The 20799-nt window shown below is 37.0% G+C and overlaps 1 protein-coding gene across 1 annotated transcript; it reads left to right on the top strand.

The window, feature by feature from the left end:
- Window positions 1-1942: 1942 nt before the first annotated feature.
- lrrcc1 (leucine rich repeat and coiled-coil centrosomal protein 1) lies at window positions 1943-20755 on the top strand. The gene is made up of 19 exons (XM_028021394.1): window positions 1943-2381; window positions 3343-3548; window positions 3664-3729; window positions 3820-3987; window positions 6602-6762; window positions 6954-7175; window positions 8504-8700; window positions 9253-9427; window positions 11414-11562; window positions 13161-13365; window positions 14138-14277; window positions 14851-15052; window positions 16919-17104; window positions 17344-17518; window positions 18527-18690; window positions 18861-19069; window positions 19331-19468; window positions 19839-19974; window positions 20490-20755. The coding sequence occupies exons 1-19, from the start codon at window positions 2338-2340 to the stop codon at window positions 20598-20600; spliced, it is 3054 nt and encodes a 1017-aa protein (XP_027877195.1). The 5' UTR covers window positions 1943-2337; the 3' UTR covers window positions 20601-20755.
- Window positions 20756-20799: the final 44 nt, after the last annotated feature.

Below are 20799 nucleotides of genomic sequence, written 5' to 3'. Positions count from 1 at the left end.
GTGCTTTTGTTACACATTTGTTACATCTGCAAAACAATTTAGTCATGCATCATCCTGACAGCAAGGAAAAGAGATTACATTACATTATATATGAGTTTCTCTTTTTTTTTTGTCTTTTTCACTCTTGTTTTCTCTTTTGAAAAATTCAAATAAATAAATGTATCATTTGGAATTCTGTAAAAATAATAAACCTGCAATGATTGTTGCAAAGGATTATCCTCAGCTCATCCCCTGCTCTTGGTTTTCTGCTCTTTTCTATTTTTACTCCAAAAATATGTAAAAAATATATAATGTATAACTTCAAATAGTGCCGTCAGATCTATTACCATCTTAAACACACCAGAACATTTCTTGTTATAAGTGATTTACTTTTGATACCAGAAAGTTTTTTTCTTCAAAGGGCATTAACACAATGGAAAAACTTGTGAAGTCAAGTAAGCACCTTTATAATGATTACAATCAACCATCAATTATCAATGGCATTCTCATAATTTTTTTTTTCATCTAAAAGACGTTTCCTGAGGAAAGATGCACTGCTGTAAATTAAAACAAGTCAATTTGTGAAATAAGAAGTGACATATGCTAATCAATGGTGGATGAGTTTAATTAATGTTACTCTCTAAAATCTCTAAATGATTATGCTTTTTATGTGTATTTGTTGCATTCCCACTGCAATCTACATCTAGATCAAAATTTTCAGGTCAATATTCTCTGCAAATTAATCTATGAACTCTTATTCCATAGTAGAAATACGCTGTGACATCAGCCACCACTGTTGTCAACGGCTTAGATTAATCAGTGTAAAGATGAATTTAGCTGCAGCAAGTACACTATGTGCACAACTGCTAGCTGTATTTTTGGTGATTAATTTTATTATTTTAAAAAAATTTAGGGGTGTCAGTCGATCAAACTATTAACAAACATCAGAGCTGAAGTGAGCGAGGTTGTGACTTTCTTAGGACTTTATATGTCTTTATATGTGCACAATTACTGGGCAACTATTATTGTGCAGAAAAATTGTGCAAATAAATGAAATCTTTATTTGATCTAATTTCCCTTTAACATATAAAAACAACCCATGACCAATACACCCTTCTTTTCACAAGCCTTCCCTTCAGTGAGTCTCAGTTGTTTTGACTTGTCGTCAGTTTTATACACTAAGCACAGCATTCCAGATTATGCAGAGTTGAATTGTTTTCCTTCTCCTTAAAGCTCCACCTTAAGATAACTCACAAAGTCCCATAAGAGTCTTAGTCTGGTGAAGAGCCTTGTCATTATTATTTTATCTTTTAGGTCTTTACTAGTGAGTTATGCATTATAGCGCTTTGATGCTGCAACTTCTTGCATAAAATCCTATTTTTCCTGTATCACTGTCTGAAGAAATGTCTTCTAAAAACTTGCTGTACCAAATCAAATGGTTAAACTGCCTCACAAGCAGGTATTTACCTCTGTGACAATCAGTTATAAAGGTGATACAGGTGTGTTGGAGGACGGATGCATGAAAGTTGCAGGATGGTAAATCTGAAGGACTGGACTTGGGCACCCCGATGTAAAAAGTAGTCTGTAGCAGCTGTAAACCTGGATGTGTTGGCTGAAATTAGGATCTTTATTTTTTTTTTTTCGAAACTGAAGCTCAAGGTAGCGTGATCAGCCACTGTGCTTGTCGAGTTTGTTTTCACTTCCAACAAAATGAAAATACTGATCCTCCAAGGCCCTGTCTTGCAAAGTGTGACATTTGCTGTGAATTGACCCTATATAGTTTATATAAATAAACTAAATTAAATTTCAGTTAATTAGCTTTGTGTTCATCATGTAAATTGCTGATGCTAACGATTTTGCTACCACTAAAATAAACATAAGTAAATAAACTCTCTGCCTTGATACTGTTTTAGAACTATGGTTTGTGGGTGGAGCGCAGAAAACTTACCCGGATGTTGCCGTTAGCAACGTCATGTAAACAGGAAGACGCGGCGAATTTAATTTTGCTCAGCGGTGCAGCGACATTAAATATTGTCAGAAACTCGCAGCGTGTCCTTTCAGTATATTTAAATGAACGTATACGTGAGCTATTGGATTGTTCCAGTAGTTTTGACTGCTCTCTGTGGATGAGTTGGTAATAATTTGACTTCTTTTAGCCCTCGGCGACTTATGGAAGCTACATGTCGGCTAGGCTAGGCGACTTGATTTCTGGCCTGAAGACTTTGGGGATGTTTTCGCTGATTTCAATACAGTTTTCTCCACCGTTTGCGGAGTTTGGCAGTGGTTGGCTGTTATTCCTCTTAGCTAACTTCATAATGAGCAGTTTGAACCAGATTGAACTGGCTAAATACTGTTACCATGGGAGATAAAGAGCTCAGCCTTATTGACAAGCAGGTGACAAGGTAACGTTGAATAACTATTGAAAACATTATTACATTATTTATTTGCATTAATGCGATGTATTTCAGTATTGCATTTTAAATAAAGCATGTAGTTAAAAGCACAGTTACATTTGAGTCGTGGCACATTTTTTAGTACGGTATTAGCTAAATGCCAATTTTAAATTTGTTCAATAATAAGGTCTACTAAAAGTTAGTAAATTTGAAGAAATATAACTTGGTAGATAGTACCAAGCTAAAACATGAATAAATAAATAAATATATATATATATATATATATATATATATATATATATATATATTCTCAACTCACAAATTTTCAATGTCGGCCTCACTGGCGTTAGTTTAGCCCTGATATGTCTCTTACATTTTTAAATCAGAATCCATGTAGCCCTGTTGTGCTTATCATTAATAAGTATGTGAATTTCCCCTGATCAATGGGAATTCTCATCCTTTCCTGTTTCTAAATGTGTCAAGTATTAACATGTACTTTAATAAACACTTTTGAATTCATTAAGAACAGAAGTGTGGAACTTATGCTTTGATAAGGATGCTCTCATATTTCATGTTGAATTTAAAACTACTATCTCTATAACAAACACTTTCTCCTATTATGTTTTTCAGTGCTTGGAAAATAAAAACTGAGTCAGTCAAAATTGAAATAGACATATTGAACCTGAACAAAAATGGAAATTGGGATTGGCCAGGAAATACCTTATTGGTGAAGATCTTGTTTTAAATGACATTAATCACCACCATTCGGGTTTTTAATAACCAGAGCAGGTGGGAATGCGTTGAAGAAAGTAATTAATAAAAGTATCTATAACCAGAAGCAGTGGGAATACATTGAAGAACGTAATTGATAAAACAAAAATCTTGTATTTGTGTAAAACGCAAGGCTGACAATGTGCTTGGATTAAAGTTTTATCGTACTATAACTCTGACATTGCTTCCTTTTGTGTAGTTTAAAAGATGTTCCCCTGAGTCCTGCTGTTACATCTCTTAATCTGCACTGCAATCACATCCCGAGTATCGAGGGCCTGTCCTCTGCTTGGCATTTGCACCACTTAGACCTTTCTTCCAATCGCATATGTAAGATTGAGGGTCTGAGTTCCCTCACCTCCCTCAGGACTCTGAATTTATCATCCAACTTAATCACAAAGGTTGAAGGTGAGTGTTTTTCTTTCAAATTTTCCCTTGCTAAACAAAATGTTTGAGCTCCTTACAAGTTCTTGAAGTAATTATTCATTCTTCAAATCTTTTTTCAATATTCCACCTTTTTCAGGATTGAATGGCCTTGTGAACTTGAAGAAATTAAACTTGTCCTACAATCAGATAAATAATGTCACAGGTGGGTTAAGTACTGCTTGTGAAGATTTCTGATCTATCTGCACTGAGTGATACATTTCATGTTAACTATTCCTCAATTCATTTGCTTCAGGTCTACTGTATCTTCATGGCACTGAGTACAAACTGAAGCACCTCAGTCTTCATGCCAACCTCATAGACAGCATCGATCATCTTCTGCAGTGCCTACTGGGGTTACAAGGCTTACGAAGTGTCACTTTAAACCAGGATGGTGGAGACAACCCCATCTGCATTGCACCAGGTTGGAATAGAAATACTACCTTTGTACATCATTAGCTTGATGAAAATACAGAATAGGAAATATGAAAGCTTGAATAGTCTGAACAAAAAACTGAAACCTGAATAGGTAAAGAAGTAAACAAGTATTTACCATATTTATAATAAAGAAAATCAGATAAAGAAATCAATAGTTGTTCAGTGAGCCGTCTTTTCATCCTGCCTGGGTCTGTATTTCATGCAGTGATCTAATCCAAGAAAATGTTTTAAAATAGTTATTTATAAATACATATAGTCAATATGAAGAATGTCTTTGTACAACTTTTGTGGTTGTTTTGATTTATTTTTTTAAACATATCTTTGTCACAACTTCCACATTGAAAAGTGTTTTAGTTGGACCTTTGTAGGGCTGTGCCTGTGCAATGTTAGAAAAATCTTGCAATAACAGTATTGGTTGCTATAAATTTCTCTTGTCTGTATCATTATTATTATTTTTTTGTGTGTGTTTCTGACACTTTGTGAGCTCTAGCACCTTAGCCACTACATTTTGGGTCCTGTGCAGACATTTACTGCTGCAAGAATCGATCCAACAGGCTTAAGATATAATTGGCATGCAGGATGTGTTTTCATGACCTTTTGGTTTTTCTTTGACCGCTTAGGATTTCTATTTTCTTAACCTCTCTATAGACTCAGTTTCTGCAATTTCAGAGCACAACAAACAAACACAAAAACCAAGATGGTGTTATAGCGTAATTAAACGTTCGTGTGAATGAAAAACTCTGCCCGCCTACAGACAATTTTTAATTTCTTTTTTTACCAAAGTGGGCAGAGCAAAGAGACACAGAGGGTGAGGTCAAGTGTTTAGCAGAGGGGATTAAGTGAGACTGTGGTCAAGATAAGGGAAAACACTGCTGTGAACTTAGCAACTTTATCGCCATATATGACTCCTGTGATTTCAGACTCCTCTTGGGACTTTTGACAAATTTAGTGACTTCTATCTGTGTTATTGTGCTTTCAGAGCAGAGAAGAGACCCATTCCACTCCATGTCCACATTCCGAATGAATCACACATGTACAAAGCTGAGAAGTGCTATTGATCAATGCTTCTAACACACCATGATATGGGCGCATGTCTAAGTGAGGCAGTTTTACCTGAACGCGGGGTAATGTCATACACAGGGTAGTGTCATACACGGGGTAATGTCATACACGGGGTAGTGTCAACCACTCTGTATGGTTGTAACCAATAGAAAATCTCAACTGTAGTTGTCTTCAACCAGGGAGGGCCTCACTAAGACATTTTTTGGCCAAATATTGCAGAATTAAACACATTTTAATGAAAAAGACGCAAAGAACAGGTGATTTAAGGTTTACTTACTCCTTGAAAGGTCTGAAGTTTAATTTAAAAATACATCATTTCATTATTATCCACAGTGGTGTTCTATAATTGGAGGGAGTCTTTTGTTTACTGAGGTTGTATTTACATTGTGTGGAACAGAAGTACAGATACATAGCTGGTAAAATTTTCTTAGTCTGTTTGGAAGTATAAAAAAAATATGATTCACATCATAGTTGTTGCAACAGCTCACAGTGTGCATAAGAATATTGACTGTGAGGAGGATCATATAGACTGTACAAATTATTAATGCGAAGTACTGGAAAAATGTTATCCAGTGATGTGAGCTGGACAGTCAAAGTCGGTGTTTATGTAATATTTGTGCTGCTGTTAGTTTTGTTGAAAGCCTCGGAGAAAGTAGTTTTTGTAAAGATGCTGGAGGTTTGTGTACTGTTTTCTGAAAAGAACAAGAAAAGTTCAGCCTAAGGACTAGATTGTTCCTTTTTTTCCCTTCTCTGCCCTCCCAGCAGTTGTGGTAAACGTTATTGAAGGCTTGCGCTCGCACTGCTGCCAAGACATATTTTTATTTTGCTTTTCTTCTATTTAAAAACGTGTTTTTTTTATCTCATTATTAAAAAAATATGAAATCTAAAAAACAAGAGCATGACCCATTTTGTGCGAATTTAATTTCCTATATTAATCATAAGTAGTTTTTATTTTTTTATTTTCCCGGTGCATTAAAAGTGCTATATAACCAAATATGAACATGATTTTATCTATACCAGTGGTACAAATTTGATCAGTTAATCAGTATTATAGTGTGATAGCTATAAACAGATTAGTATTAATCTTTTTCTTTCATTTAATAAGCTCATCTGAGTTTAAGTCATTATAAAACTGATTATTAACTAAAGTCTGTTGTTTCTGTTTCTTTTCAGCTCTGTCTTTGTTATTTAGGTTGACAGACATTTTAATATTCAAAATATTCCAGTTATGTTTTTCTCTGCTCATGATTAATTTACAGCTGGCATCAATAAAATGAGCTGTTTTCATTTTCATGAAAAGATATTGTTAACTCGCGTCCTTATCTGACTTTGTATACATATAATCTCATTCAAGACGTTCTCCTGTTACACAAGCCACATAAGTTGTGCAAATCAGGATATGACATAGATAAAATATGTTTGGAGGTCAGACTTCAATATATTTAAGATATTAACAGTTGTTTAATGTTTTTGATTTTTATTTTATCATAACGGTGTACAGGTTTTTCTAATGCAACTGTGTTTCTGCTTTATTGCAGAATACTGGGAAATTGTTATGGAGTCGTTGCCACAGATTTCTGTCCTGGATGGCCTGGACCGACTCAGACATCCTTCGTCTCCAGGTATAAGCAGTGACATCCCCGGGCTGGATGACTATGTGGACTTTTTGCTTTCCTCCGATACAAGCCACGGTGAAGCGGTAATCTGTCATTTTATTCCACTGTTACTTATTTGTACTTCATTTTCCTGACAGTGCTGACAGATGACACTCTAGGGTTCCAGTAAAAGCGGACTGCAATATACACATTCTGTCTTGTGTCGTGAAAAGCCATAAAAATTAAATTTGTGCCTAAAGCAAACTTGAAACCCTAAATAAAAATATAATTGCAGGTTAGGGGTGCTGTCACCACGCCACGCATCGACAAGGCACTAAATCAGTTTCGGCAGCAAATCGCCTCAGAAAAAACAACAGACGCAGCCACAGGTCCAGTCACCCAACCAGTCCGTCAGAACTCCCAGCCAGTTTGTCCCACTGTTACTGTTTCACCTGACCCCATCAATGAAGAGCGCATCAGGAAGCTGGAGCACCAGGTGTCGCAGCTCATCCAGCAGGTAACTTTATGAAAACCATTAAGACTCATTAGGAAGTATTTTTGCATATTAGACTTTACTGATGATTCAAACACTGGCATGATTTATCAAGGCTGTATCCCAGCTCAATATGTTATCCAGCTCTGTGGAAATATTTTAGGATTTCACATATTAACTTATAAATCAAACAGTATTTTGCGAAAGTATGCATACCATTCAACGTTGGAATTTTACATTAGAAACCAACACAAAGAAGTGCATAATTGTGAAGGTAGTAAGGAGACATTCTAAATGATTTCACATTTTTTTATGAAAAAAAAAAGTTAAAGTGTGGCATTCCATATATTTAGTCCCCTTGAGCCAATACATTGCAGAGTCAACTTTTATTGCAACAACATATGCTTCACATATATAGAGGCATAAATCTTTGCCCTTCCTCCTTTTAGCTGAAGCTCAGTCAGCTTAAGTATGGATTTTTTATATGGAAGAAGTGTAGGAACCCTGATTTGATTGCGATAATTTACACCATTCCATTATACTGTAAGTCTGGCATTTTGTTTAATGTTATCTTGTTGGAAGGTGAAGTCTCTTTTTAGCCTCCAACAAATATTTTCCAGGTTTGCCCTGTTTTTAGCTCCATTCGTCTTGTCGTCAGCTCTGGCACACTTCCTTAACCTTGCAAAGCAAAAATAATGCCAAAGCATGATGCTGCCACCACTATGTTACACTGTGGTGATGGTGTGTTCAGGGTCATGTGCAATGTTAGTCCAGGCCACAAACTATTTTTTTTAAAATTAGGGCAAAAAAATTTTTTGTTTTTATCTGCCCAGTGTCTGTTGACTGCTTCTCTAGTTAAAAATGCCCCCTTAAGGCCAGCTTAGGTTGATTGTAGTTTTTCAGTTATACCATGCTTTTTAATTTTTTGGATGTTCAGACATCTCTACTGCTTCATCCCTTACCAGTCTACTTTGTTTCATGACGTTTTTGTTTATCGATTTGAGGCGTCTATCAAACCCCTGAGTCCTTGACAGCGTAGCTGTATCTATGCTGAGATTATATAACACAGACATATTGTCTTTTGATGGCAGTTGGTTGCACTGGATTTTGGAGAATCAAGGACAGAATACAAATGCAAGCCTAACTTTTTAGACTTAAAATAAAAATCCGAACAAGGAAGGACGACATGCTGTCGTCCTTGCTTGTAACAGTTATGCACTAATTTGTGTTGGTCTACCTCATAAAATATAAATAAAATACATTGAAATCTGTTGTCCTAATGTCTGTAACTTAATCAGAATCCTCTCTCTGTGTCTCTACCCAACATGTATATTTTCTCTATATTTGCAAAGGCCCCTGCAGGTGAAAGAGTAGGTATCTCTACTTATGCTCAGACGAAGGTATGCAAAGCCAAGAGGGACACAGACCAGACATCAGAAAGCGAATGTGACGGGAAAGAAAACAAAAAACACACAAGAATTTCCAAATTCCATAACACGACGACGACAAGCACGACCACCCAGGAGTCCAAGAGCACCAGATCAGACAGGTGAGGCTGTGCTTTAACAGATTCATAGATCTTTGATTTTTTTTGTAGTGGAGATATTTTATTTTTCTGAGATTTAAATAAATATTTTGTGCCTATGAAACATCTTAATCACCTGTGGAAAGTCCATGGAAATGTAGTTATTTTAAACATTTGCATCTTTAATAGTCATATACAATGCAGATGAGGTTATTATCTTATTATGTTTTGACTTCAATAATCAGTTACCTTGATAACAGAGGATATCCTTTTACAACTAAAACCAGGAGAATGATGTTTATTTTTTAATGACTCATCACATCACTTCCATCATTAATAACGAGGCTTTCCTGTTGTCCTCCCTCATCTCTCTCCATCAGTTGCTGACGACTTGTGCGCCATATTCTGCAGGCTCAAATCTGTCCACTCTACAGCTCCAATTTTACTCATATTTTACATTTGTGTAATGCATGCTAGGATTTTAAGCTTTGACTCCAGACATTCTCTGGAGATCTGCTCTGCTTTAGTTTTAGAGCCACTTCAATTCCTGTGTTTTGTTTTGTTTTTATTTTGTAGCGATCAGGAGAATCGTAAACTGAACATGTCAAAGTCTGCTGTGGGGACCAGAAGAAAGGCTGCTGGAGCCAGAGCTGCACAGTCCATTTCTCAAACCTGGAAGCGACCTCTGAGAGCAGTTAAGACCTCTGGCGGTGTAACAGTCAAGTCCTCTCAAGAAGAAGAAACCTATAGGGTATGTTCTGCATGGTTCATCTGTTTGGATGAATGCTATCATTTTTTAGTAAGTGAATATATTGTAAAAACGCAATAAGAAAATAAAGACTAAAGAATATGTCTCCTGAAGAAAACAAAAACAAATTGTCCTATTTTGTTCTTACTTTTGCTCAGAAACCTAATAAAAACCCAGCTATATTTGTAGCAGCGAAGTCCAATATCTGCTTGGTTATTACACTTTAAAAAAAAACAAACCAATGATCCAAACATATTTATGGTTTCTGTTGCCAAAGAGCTGTATCTTTAGGTTATCTGTCCTGAGCACAATATTGCAAACATCCTGATCAGATTTCATCAGAGCTCTAGCTGTGACTTATCAGATGGTTGCTCTGAACCACTGCAAAAATAGTTTATGAACTTCTAACTTTTAAATTGAGGGAAACTACAGCTACCAAACTATTTTTCTGTAAATTAGAATGTCATTGAAAATGTAATTTCTCTTAATAATTTAATTGAAAAATAAAAGTTTTGATTAATTCATTACTCAGAGCGATGCATTTTATATTTGCAAATAATTAAAACCTTTAAATTCATTTTCTCTGAAAATTATGATGATCACTATATGTCTGTTTGCTCTACTTAGTGTTATGAATTTAAAATTTTTATTTTGCAAGATTTAGGCCATTCAGAATCACAGCGTGCATAGTCAATAGCTACAGACCTCCAAACTTTATGTGACCTGTAGATTAGCTCAAGAACAGAGCAGAGAGATTCATGGAATGGGTTTCATGGTTGAGAAACTTCTGTCAAGCTTTATATCATAATCATAGAGTGTAGTGCAAATAATTGAATGCAGTAGAGTAAAATTGCCCTACCACTGGACTCCAGAGCAGTGGTAGTTGTGGGGACATTTACACTTAACCTGCATTATATGAAGTGTAAAGTTTAGTTCTTGCATTCTCACTAAAACCAGGAAGATAGAGCACATCACACCACTTCTAAAGTCCTTTCACTGGCCCCCTGTAGCTCAGAGATTAGACTTTAAAATACTGTTTTTAGTTTATAAATCAGACACTGCAAGTCAAGTCTTCTCATCCAGCATCAGTGCCTGACCTCACAAATAGAAAGAGTAATAACAACTTCCCAGAAGAGCTAAGGGTGTTAAAAGGTGGGCCACTATTACATTCAAGTCAATTGCCTGAGAATGAGATGCCACTAAGACTCATATGTTCATGAAGGAAATTGAGCGGATTCTGCTTATGGTGTAAATAATTTTGTGTGTAAATGGTCTGCATTTGTATAGCACTTTATCAAGACCAGGGACTTTAAAGCGCTTTACACTACATCCAGTCATTCACACATGCATACACACCCCCACACTGATGGTGGTGAGCTATACAGTAACCACAGATGCCCTGGGACAAACTGACAGAAGTGAGGATGCCATCCAGCCGGCGCCACCGGCCCTCTGACCACCAGCAGCAGGCAGAGTGGGGAAAGTATCTTGCCCAAGGGCGCAACAGCAAATGACTGAAACAGATGGACACTTTTTTTTTAAAGGACGGAAATAAATGTTGAAATAAATAAGGTTTTTATAATGTTCTAATTTATTGATATATACTTATTTTTGTGTCACTTAAAGGAGCATTTCACAAACCAAAATTTTGTCCCTTTTGTTTCAGTGTCTTCATTTCTCAACCAACAGCAGTAGAAATCTGAAGCAACATATATAGAAACCCCCTCCTATCCCAGTGACAGACTGAAGGGCTAAAATTGGTGGTGTTCCTCTTTACTCAGTGGGGAGGGGGAGTGTCTATGTGTCCAAATGTCTTTAGGCAAGACGACATGAGATAGTTAAAAATAAATAAATAAATGAAAAATATATATGTTGGATACAAAAGTGGCAGTGAATGTGGGAGTTAGAGAGACATAGTAAGGCAGTAAACAATGAGTGCACACTTATTCAGATCACCCAGCCTCTTTTTTCTTCAATTGTGCTGCTCAGATAATCATGGAGGAGCGCGATCAGGAAATGGAGAGGCGTTGGAAGGCAGAACAAGCTGTGAGGAAGCTGACAGAGGAGCTGAAATGCCTGCAGACAAAAGTCAGCGAGGAAAAAGACCTTCAGAGTATGGCCCTGCACACCACAGACAGGTAGGAGGGAGGCGCAGGTGGACATGAAGGCTCTGCACACAAACAGCAGCACAAAAACAAAATTTAAAATGAAATGAGGAAAACTAAGCAGAACTTGCATTGTGATAATATAAAGATGATTTATTGTCCATCCATCCATGTTATTTTTACTGCTGTGATAAAGTGTTTTTCCCTTATAGATTTTTTTAATATAAAGGGGTTCACTTCAGCGTTTCAGATATTCAAACTAATTGGATAAAGATAGCCCGAGTGATTAGAAAAATTTAAATTTTCAAATGATGTCTTTATCCATGAGGAGAAAAAAATAGCCTTATTGAGACAAGTTATTATTCCCAATAAATGGGGAATAATAACTTCCCTATTAGTTATTATTCTAATCCTAATAAGTCCTCCTTCCATTCTTAGCAGAAGGAATGGCAGGCATTTGTTATGAACCTCCTCTTCCAAAAGGTTTCAATTTTGTCTCGTTATTTTGCTAAAACTCTTTGGAATCATCAATATTTTTCTGACAAATGTAAGATGGGCCTTTTCATATTTTGTTGTCACCAGTAGTTTTGCTCATCCTTTTTCTTATTAAATTTTGATCTCCTGAACTGCATGAGGCTTGCAGTGTTTTGGGACATCGTGATTGAATCACTGATGTGCCCCTGCTTCTCTTGGCTGACCGGCTTCTCCTGGGAAGCTTCATCACTGCTAGATTGTTTTCTCCAGTTATAGGTTATAGCTCTGTTTGGTTCGCTGGTGTCTCAAAGTAGTAGAAATGGCTTCATTACCCTTTCCTGACTGATTGATGTCATTGACTTTCAGATTGTGTTTTGCTGATGTGTTGCATTGGTATGTTTCAGTCATCAGAGATGTTCTATCTAAATCATTTACTATATGTGCATGTGTGGTACTAATCAATCTGTGAAATTGAGTTTAGCTTTCCAAAAAACGTTGAATGAAGGTTAATTTATGATCTTACAAGTGGCGGCAGGTTGGACCGAATGGCATTTTTCCCTTAATGAATGAAATAATCAATTAAAAACAGTTTATTCAATGTATAAAATTAAAATGAGGGAAAAATAGAAAGAATCTTTAAGGGAGCAGAAACAATTTAACAGCATGGTATATTCTCCAGTTCTAATTTCAGGTGTTGTTTCAGGTGCTGTTTGTTGTGTCTCCTTTGCACAAACAGGCATCGCTGTCTGGAGCATTTTTCTTGTTTGCATCATTTTCCCATTTACATAAATTTGTATGATGGTGTAATTATGGGTTTGTGGCATGTATATGTCAGCAGTATTACACAAATCAGTCTCAGCTGTCACTATGTAACAACAAACACAGCTGTTCCTGTCACCACTGACACTCTTCAACAGACAGATTACCAAGTGGTGACTCATCAGTTCTGAGATCCGTTTGCTGAGTACGAGATTTTGGAGGCATTTTATTTACATTACGCATTTCCTTCCCTCAGTTATTTATAATTTACATTTCACCTCCATTATGTATTTGTTCATTTCCAAATTTTGAGTCAAATTGTTTGTTTTTCTAACCTAATTTCAACCTAGATAAATTATAAATTCAGCTTGTAACTCTTGGTGTTCTGCACCAACCAGACTGAAGGAGCTGCTGCTGAAAGAGAGATCGGGACGCTCTGAGCTGCAGGCTCGTGTTGAGGAGCTGGAGACAAGGTGTCAGTCTCTTAGCCGGCAGCTGGAGCAGACCCGGAGCAGTGAGGAACAACACAGGGCTGCGCTGCGAAGACTGGAGGAAAGCGTCTCCCATGGAGACGCTCTCAGGGCTCGCCAGCAGGCTGAGGAGGTACACATTCTGACTGTGTATAGGAGGGCTTGTTGAGTGACTACAGCATTATTTTGATGTTTTTTGTGTGACTATAAGTGTGAAGTGGAAGAAAAGTGATAAAAAGTCTTAAAAAATAAAAACCAGAAAATTGTAGCTTGCATTGATATCAGGCCATGTGTATCAATGTAAATCCATCTTGAACTGTAATGACAGAAAATGCTGCATACATGTTTGACTTTTTAATTCCCACCCAAAGCGTTAGATGCAGTCCGAAGGCAACAAAATGTGTGATCTGAATGAGTCCACCCTCAAGCATTTTGTTGCTCTGTTGCATCTTGGTGTGCATGACGCTGCTTCTTGACTTATATTCTCTAACAAACAGAACAGCTGGATTAATACTGATTTACAGTGTTTTATTTATAAACCTGATTTCTGAAGGTAGTTTGTTGCTCTGGGTTTTATTTGGGGATATTTAAATACAAATGCATAAACAATGTTTATTTTTTCTTATTTGTAAAAAATGTTCAATAGCATGTATTCTTATTATACTAACTTAACAACTATTTTCCGCTTTGTATTGGCCTGTCACATAAAATCTTGATAGGCTGAAGTTTGTTTGTACTGAAAGAAAATGTAAAATACTTCAGTACATCTGAATACTGTACGCTAAACTGTTTATTCTTATTATACAAGTAAGGCATTTCATCAAATTAGAGCACAAAGTGAATGAAAATGTAGAAATTAAAATAATTCTCCAGTGAGGGTCACCGGATGCTACAAAACTCCTCAGATGAAACGTCACCAGGAGCTGGAGAACAAGGCAGCAGCTCTGAAGAGGGAGCTGGACATCCAGAGAGTTTCTGTCCAACAACACAAAGACAAACTACAGCAGCTGCATGAACTGCTAGCATCCAGGGAGCAGGAGCACAGGTACACCTGATGGAAACATTATATCTAGTTTCTCACTTTTAAAATTGCTTATCTAAAAACACACACAAAAAAAAATCCTATTTATATCCTGCAAACATAACCACAATTCATATTTGTGCAAAAATATCTCTAGAAAAAAAAGCTATAGTAAACCTTTTCCGTTTGTCCATTTCTAATCAGGAAACAGTCAGAAAATGATTTGCAGCCTCATGTTGAGTTTTTGCTTCTGCATAATAACACCAGCATTATCTGCAACATTATTGCAACTTTCTGGTAATTTACTAATATATATGGAGAAGGGTAGTGGTCCTAAAATGGATCATTGTGCTACACCTATTATACAACGTTGAAAAAATAATCTTTAACACATTACTCTTTTTTTAAATATAGGAACAAAGCCGATGAAGGGTTATGATGAAGTTGAAAATATATCTGATAAATCAATAAATTTGATTGTTTTTGGATGTGTTTTTAGGCTCTTTTAGCTAAAAGTAAAACACATGGTAATATTCTTATGTTAAGGATTTTGTTGATACATGTCAATATTGTCTTCCGATTCTCATCTTCCATCAGAAAACAGCTGGAGCTGCGGCTGCAGCCCGGCGGGGCAGATTTCCAGCAGGCGGTGTCAAAGGAAGTAGCATCAGTGGAACAGAGACATCAGCAGAGGGAGGCGGAGCTGCAGGAGAAGCTGGCAGAAGGCAGGAAGCTGTACGCTGCTCTGGAGGACGAGTTCCGTATGGCGCTAACCATCGAGGCAAATCGCTTCTCCGAGGTCTGGTCTTACTAAGATGCCATAATGCATACAACATTTTTGATCAAATTAACCTGGTAATTTTCAGCAGTTATAAAGTCATTAGCCTGCAACCTATTTGCTTCATGTAATTGAAAAGGGTACCTGTTATCATTAATATGATTTTTTTTTATTTTTCCTGAAAATGGAGTGGACTTACTGGTTTAATTTTTCTTAAGGAATCCTAGTCCCATTGTAAGTATGATGGACATAAGTTTTTCTTTCTTCTAAAAGAGTATGGGCGCACTGATTGCAGTTCTCTGACCGATTGCTGATCACAAATCCTAAAAAGCCTGACCTGCCGATTCCGATTTAGGCCGATACCAATTTTTCTGGTCTGAAATGTTGCTAAATATAGCAAGAAAGTTGCTGAGTTGTCAACAGTGGGATAACAATTGTTAACTGCAAAAGTGCAGTCATGATCTGGTGGACCGGTCTGTCAGTCAGACCTCTCTCACAGGAGAGGACTCTGGTCGAGTTTTAGAAATTTGCTGAGGTAGGTTATGGGATAAGATCACCCAAATCTACAGCTCTTCCTAAATTAAGGAAATCAGTGTTGATAAATGGTGCACTTCTAATTGTGAGTTCTTCATTCATAATGAACTATGTTCTAAATGGTTTATACAGTTTAAGCTGGATGTTTATGGACATCATTCCTAAAGTACAAACGTTTTTTCTCAATTTTAGATGATAAATTAGACTAAACTGCTCCTGTTCTAGGTTTGCAAAATTATTTCTATTTTTTGAATTCTGCAATAATGACAGGCGTTTTTCTTTTACTTCCTACAAATTAAAAAAAAATTACCTGTATAAAGTGTTAATGAATTTGGGAAAAGCCCAGATGATGCTATCTTGGCTTTGTAAGATTCTGATTGGTTAGTTCCAAACATTTGACTTAATTGGAGGTACATGTGGAGCTGAGGTTTTAACTAAACACTGAATCAGTAAATAAAAAACATCAGACATGAGATTAAGCCTTGGATATAAAACGGAAACGTTTAGTCTGATTTACTATCACTTCTATATTAAACGATTTGGGTCTGCACTAGTATGGTTTAAAAAATGTGTAACAAAAAGAGAATAACCTTTTGTCATGTTTCTTTTTATTAAGTAACTAGTTGTTCACAAGAGGTGGATGAAGAGTCTTCAGTAATTTAAACCTGCAGTCCTGGTGAACAGCCTTACTATAACTGGTGAAAAAGACACCAGTGATCACGCCACCTGAAGCAGAGGCTTATCCCCAAAATGTGTTTTATTTGAAAGTAATTATTGTAGCAGCATATTTGAAATAATCTCATGTATAAAAAAGGGAACTTGCATGGAATAATGAAAAAAAGCGGGAATATTGCTAGAGCCTTTATACTGTCCTGAATTTGAGACATTTTCTGTCTTAAACTGTAAATTATTACTTGGCTTTTTTAAAGTGAGTGAACTGTACTGACCTCAGTTTTTAAAGATTGAAGATAAAAGCTCAGACTCAGTTGGGTTCATTTGTTTCAGGACAAGTAGTCTTTGATTGCCACTGGAGGGAAGCTTTACAGAAGGACCATATTTGAATCAGTTCATACTTTTATTCAGGCTCTGAACAAAATGCAATCTTTTTTTCCTGATTGCCACCACTTGCACAATTTTGTCCTTGACGTCACTCAAGCTATTCACCTTCAAGAAACGTCTGAATGAGAAACAGATTGCTGGATGCATTTCTGAAACATTGCTTTGTGTCAAATCAATGAATGTAGAAACTGCTTTTGCTGGGCACAAGTTGAGACTTATGATGAAATGTCAAGTCTGGCAAAGATTAAATAAAAACTTCTCTGATGTTTAAACGCTCAACTTTTTCTTCTGCAGGTGAAGGAGGCTTGTGATCATATGACTGCAGAGCTGATGGAGCTCAAGACGAGCCTTGCTCAGACCCAGCAAAAGGAGAAGAAATCAGGCGCTCTGGTGCAGGAACTCACCGCAATGGTGAAAGAACAGAAGACCCGAATCTCTGAGCTCATCAAAGCCAAGAAAGATGCTGTTGCTGAGCTCAAGGTGTGAAGCAAAAATTCGATTTTTATTTTCAGATAACATCATTACCTGATTAGGATTTAAATATTACGTGTTGGACAAGCAGGATAGCATTATCTGGCCCCTTTTCAAAACCTGTCTCATCTAGGAAATGTAGTACTTTCAGATATAATAAATCCTGAATGATCCTGCTGCTTTACCATCTGCAAGTCTTAAAAAGATTGATAGTGATCATTAATCCAGTCTGTCTGTTCCTCTGCCAGAACCGTGTGCATTACCTGGAAGCAGAGGGAGAGCAAAGCCAGCGTTTAGGGCTGCAGCTCGAGATGCTGAAGAAAGAAAAGGCACGGCTTGTGTCTCAGCTCACAGCTCAGGAGTCGGTCATTGACGGCCTGCGGGCTGAGAGGAGGATTTGGGGCCAGGAGCTGGCTCAGCAAGGTGAGGGAGATCCAGGGAAAAACTTGGAATGCATTTCACTTGACAGTGAAGACAATGAAATACACTTTTAGGCTTTATATACCTGTAAATCCACAACAAAAAAGCTTGTAGAGCTAATATGAAGGTTTGACAGTAACTTTGCCATCTAGTGGTTATTTTGGATATTGGCAACTACAAAGCAAAGAAGGACAATTTCTTTTAAGGCATTTTTTACATACAGTACCACAGTCACACCATGTTCTTTTTGTATTTTGCATTTAAGAAGGCAATATAGCTACTAGCCTGCATACCACAAATATGGCCTTTGTATAAGCAATTTAAAGGGGGTTTGAGGGACATAATGTAAAATAGACTTTTTTGAGCTATGCATCATGTTATACCGGTATTCCCTCATCAAAAACATACCTGGAATGTTGCTTTGATTCTTTCCTACATGCTTGAGGAATCCTTGAATCTCACATAGCAGCCATTATGGGATGTCTCAGCAATTTCTCCCTCAAAGCTTCTCCCTGTCACCAGACCAGCTGGTGTCACCAGACGAGCTTCCGCTTCACAGAACACCCCTCGCCATGCCTTCCCCGCTCAGCTCCTTCAGACTAGCAGCAGCCCCAACTTCCAAACACCTGGTGGAACTGTGCATCTGCTGAGCTTATCATACGAAGTATTTCTCAGTCAAATGGTTGTATAATATAGTAGAGGAGCACTGTTGTTAAGATGTGCTGACGGTTGGAAAGAGCAGGAGCCTTTTAAAGAGACAGAGGCCCAATTACAAGGCATGGAATTAGGAAGTCTATTTTCTTTCAAGTCATATAGTTAGTTGATCGTGCTATAAATTGGATCTATGTGCCTGGTCAAATGATACTAAAACTTTTTGGCCTGCCACCTCACAAGTATGTTCTACTCTATGTTAGTCTATCACAAATCTGTGTCCACCAAGCAAAACAATATAAGCAAAGTAATATGAGAGATATAATTCAATTTCTGCTTGTCCCTATTTCTCTCTACCAGGTGCGTCGTTGGCTCAGGATCGTGGACGTTTGGAGGCCAGGATAGAGGTGCTGACTGCTGAGATGGAGACTCAGAGAAAACAGAACGACAGAGACCACGATGCCCTTAGAATCAAAGCCAAAATCGTGGATGACCAGACTGAGACCATTCGCAAACTAAAAGAGGTGCTTTGATATTTACTAAAATCTCTACTCTTCCAGCAGATTTTTCACATTCCAGTTATTTATCTCATCTCTTTGAGAAGCGTGAGAAAAATAACATCGTATTTGACGCAGAATAGCCTTAAGCAGGAGACTCTGGCTCTGTTGTCATCCATTGCCTTCCTGCTGTTCAGTCATTGCAGGAGCGTGACGATCTGATCCGCAGGTTGAAGGAGGAGGCTGTGCAGACCCAAATAAAGTTTCAGCAGCAGCTGGAGGGTGAAACAAGCCAGCAGGCTGAGCTGAAAGAGCAGCTGGTACATCTTAGCCTGCGTAAAGAGGAGCTGAAGCAGCAGCTGGAAGATAAGGAAGCAGAGCTGGAGGATGTCAAAAGAATTTACAGGCAAATCTAAATAAGGAGAATGTGTGTCTGATAACATGCTTAAAAATGAGGTGAAATACAAAGAATTTGATCAGATTTAGATGAAAACAACATTGTATGCAAGTACAGTAGTTTCTCTACTGTCTTCTGCTGAAATAGGATACAGATTTCATAATAAATGTTTCAAATTATTTTTCCTTCTTGTGTTAGATACAGGGATATCTGTTTTGTAATTTGTGTCTGAAACCAGGCCTGTTTTCTATGCATCTCATCCTTCATTAGTGATTCAAACAAGAAGTGGCAGGAGAAGGCAGAGCTGCTAACTCGACTTGAAAGCCAAGTGAAGCGTATGAAGCAAAATTTTGATTCCAAGGAGCGCCTGATGCTGGAAGAAAGAGAGAAAGCATCAGAGGCGCACAAGTAACTTCAGCAGATTTCTGTTCTGTTGTTCTGAAGCACTTTTAACATGATGTTTCTGCATTTGTTGCCAGACGTTACACATCTTTGCAATAACTTGCTGTTAACACCAAATGTAATAAAAAAACTATTTTCTCAATCACTTTTATTCTATTACGAATAACTATTTTTTCCAGTAGAATCACTTTCTGCTGGAAACAAGATAGTGAATATTATTACACGAAACATAACATTGTATTTGACGCAGCAAGAGACTCTGTTCTTTCTAGTTCAGTTGCAACTGCACTAGAAAGTTGAACACTTGTTTCACTTTAAACATTAAGTCTTCCACATAAATAACTTGCTTCATTTGGTATTATTGCCTCTTATGCAGAGCTGCAGTGGACAAGTTGCGCTGTGTGGATGATGCTTTTCGTCGGCAGCTGGAGTCTGTCCAGGCCGCACATCAAGCCGAGCTGCTGCAGCTGTCAAATGAAAAGCAAAAACACATAGAACAAGCTAATCTAAAGGTAAAATATGGATTTTATTTCTGCATAAATTGTTTGTCTTCAAGGTGGAAAGAACAAGAGCTACAGCATGCTATTTTTGTGTGTGAAAGACAGACACACAAGCTGATGCAATTCTTTAAATGTAACAATTTCTCTGGGTCATATCAGTGTCATATTTATATTCTAAAAAACCAATGATATATTTTAAAAGATATGCTGTTTGTCAGCAGTTTTAACATTTAAGATTTTTTTCTTCTATATAAAACACAAATTCTAAATGTTTCTGATTATGCTGTGAAAGCATAATCAGCATCCTAATTTATTTAGATGCTGTAGGTGCAATAATTTCATGCACATGTCAGCATTTGTTTTGCTGTTAAGTTTCATCAGATGTTGTAACACAGATTGTCATTCCATCATCCTATTGCCTTCAGCCATGCTGAAAATAAAAATTAAGTCAGTGAAGCTATAGTACAAAGAACTGTAATATAGTTTTATTTTGTAATTGTCTATCTGATTTTTTTTTTTCCATTTAGGTATATGAAGTAGAGGAAGAAATGCGTCAACTCCTGGAGGAGACGGAGGCCAGCAAGAAAGTCATGGAGGAAAAAATGAAGCGCCTTACAAATGTGCTAAAAGACTTTTAACACATAAAATGTCAACAGCATGACCACCGGACAGTTTTTATGCTGAATTTATTTTTACAGATGCAACTGTATTTTTTTTAAAATTGTAAATATCCATATATATTTTTAAAATTGTTTTTTCTATGTCTTATCAAATAAATTTTATTTTAAAGAGATACATTTATGAAGATTAATATAAGGGACACATTATATTGAAAAG

The sequence above is a fragment of the Xiphophorus couchianus genome, chromosome 6 (assembly GCF_001444195.1).
Source record: "Xiphophorus couchianus chromosome 6, X_couchianus-1.0, whole genome shotgun sequence".
Lineage (NCBI taxonomy): Eukaryota > Metazoa > Chordata > Actinopteri > Cyprinodontiformes > Poeciliidae > Xiphophorus > Xiphophorus couchianus.
Note: the sequence above shows the minus strand (reverse complement) of the source record. Positions and strands in the feature narration are given on the sequence as shown.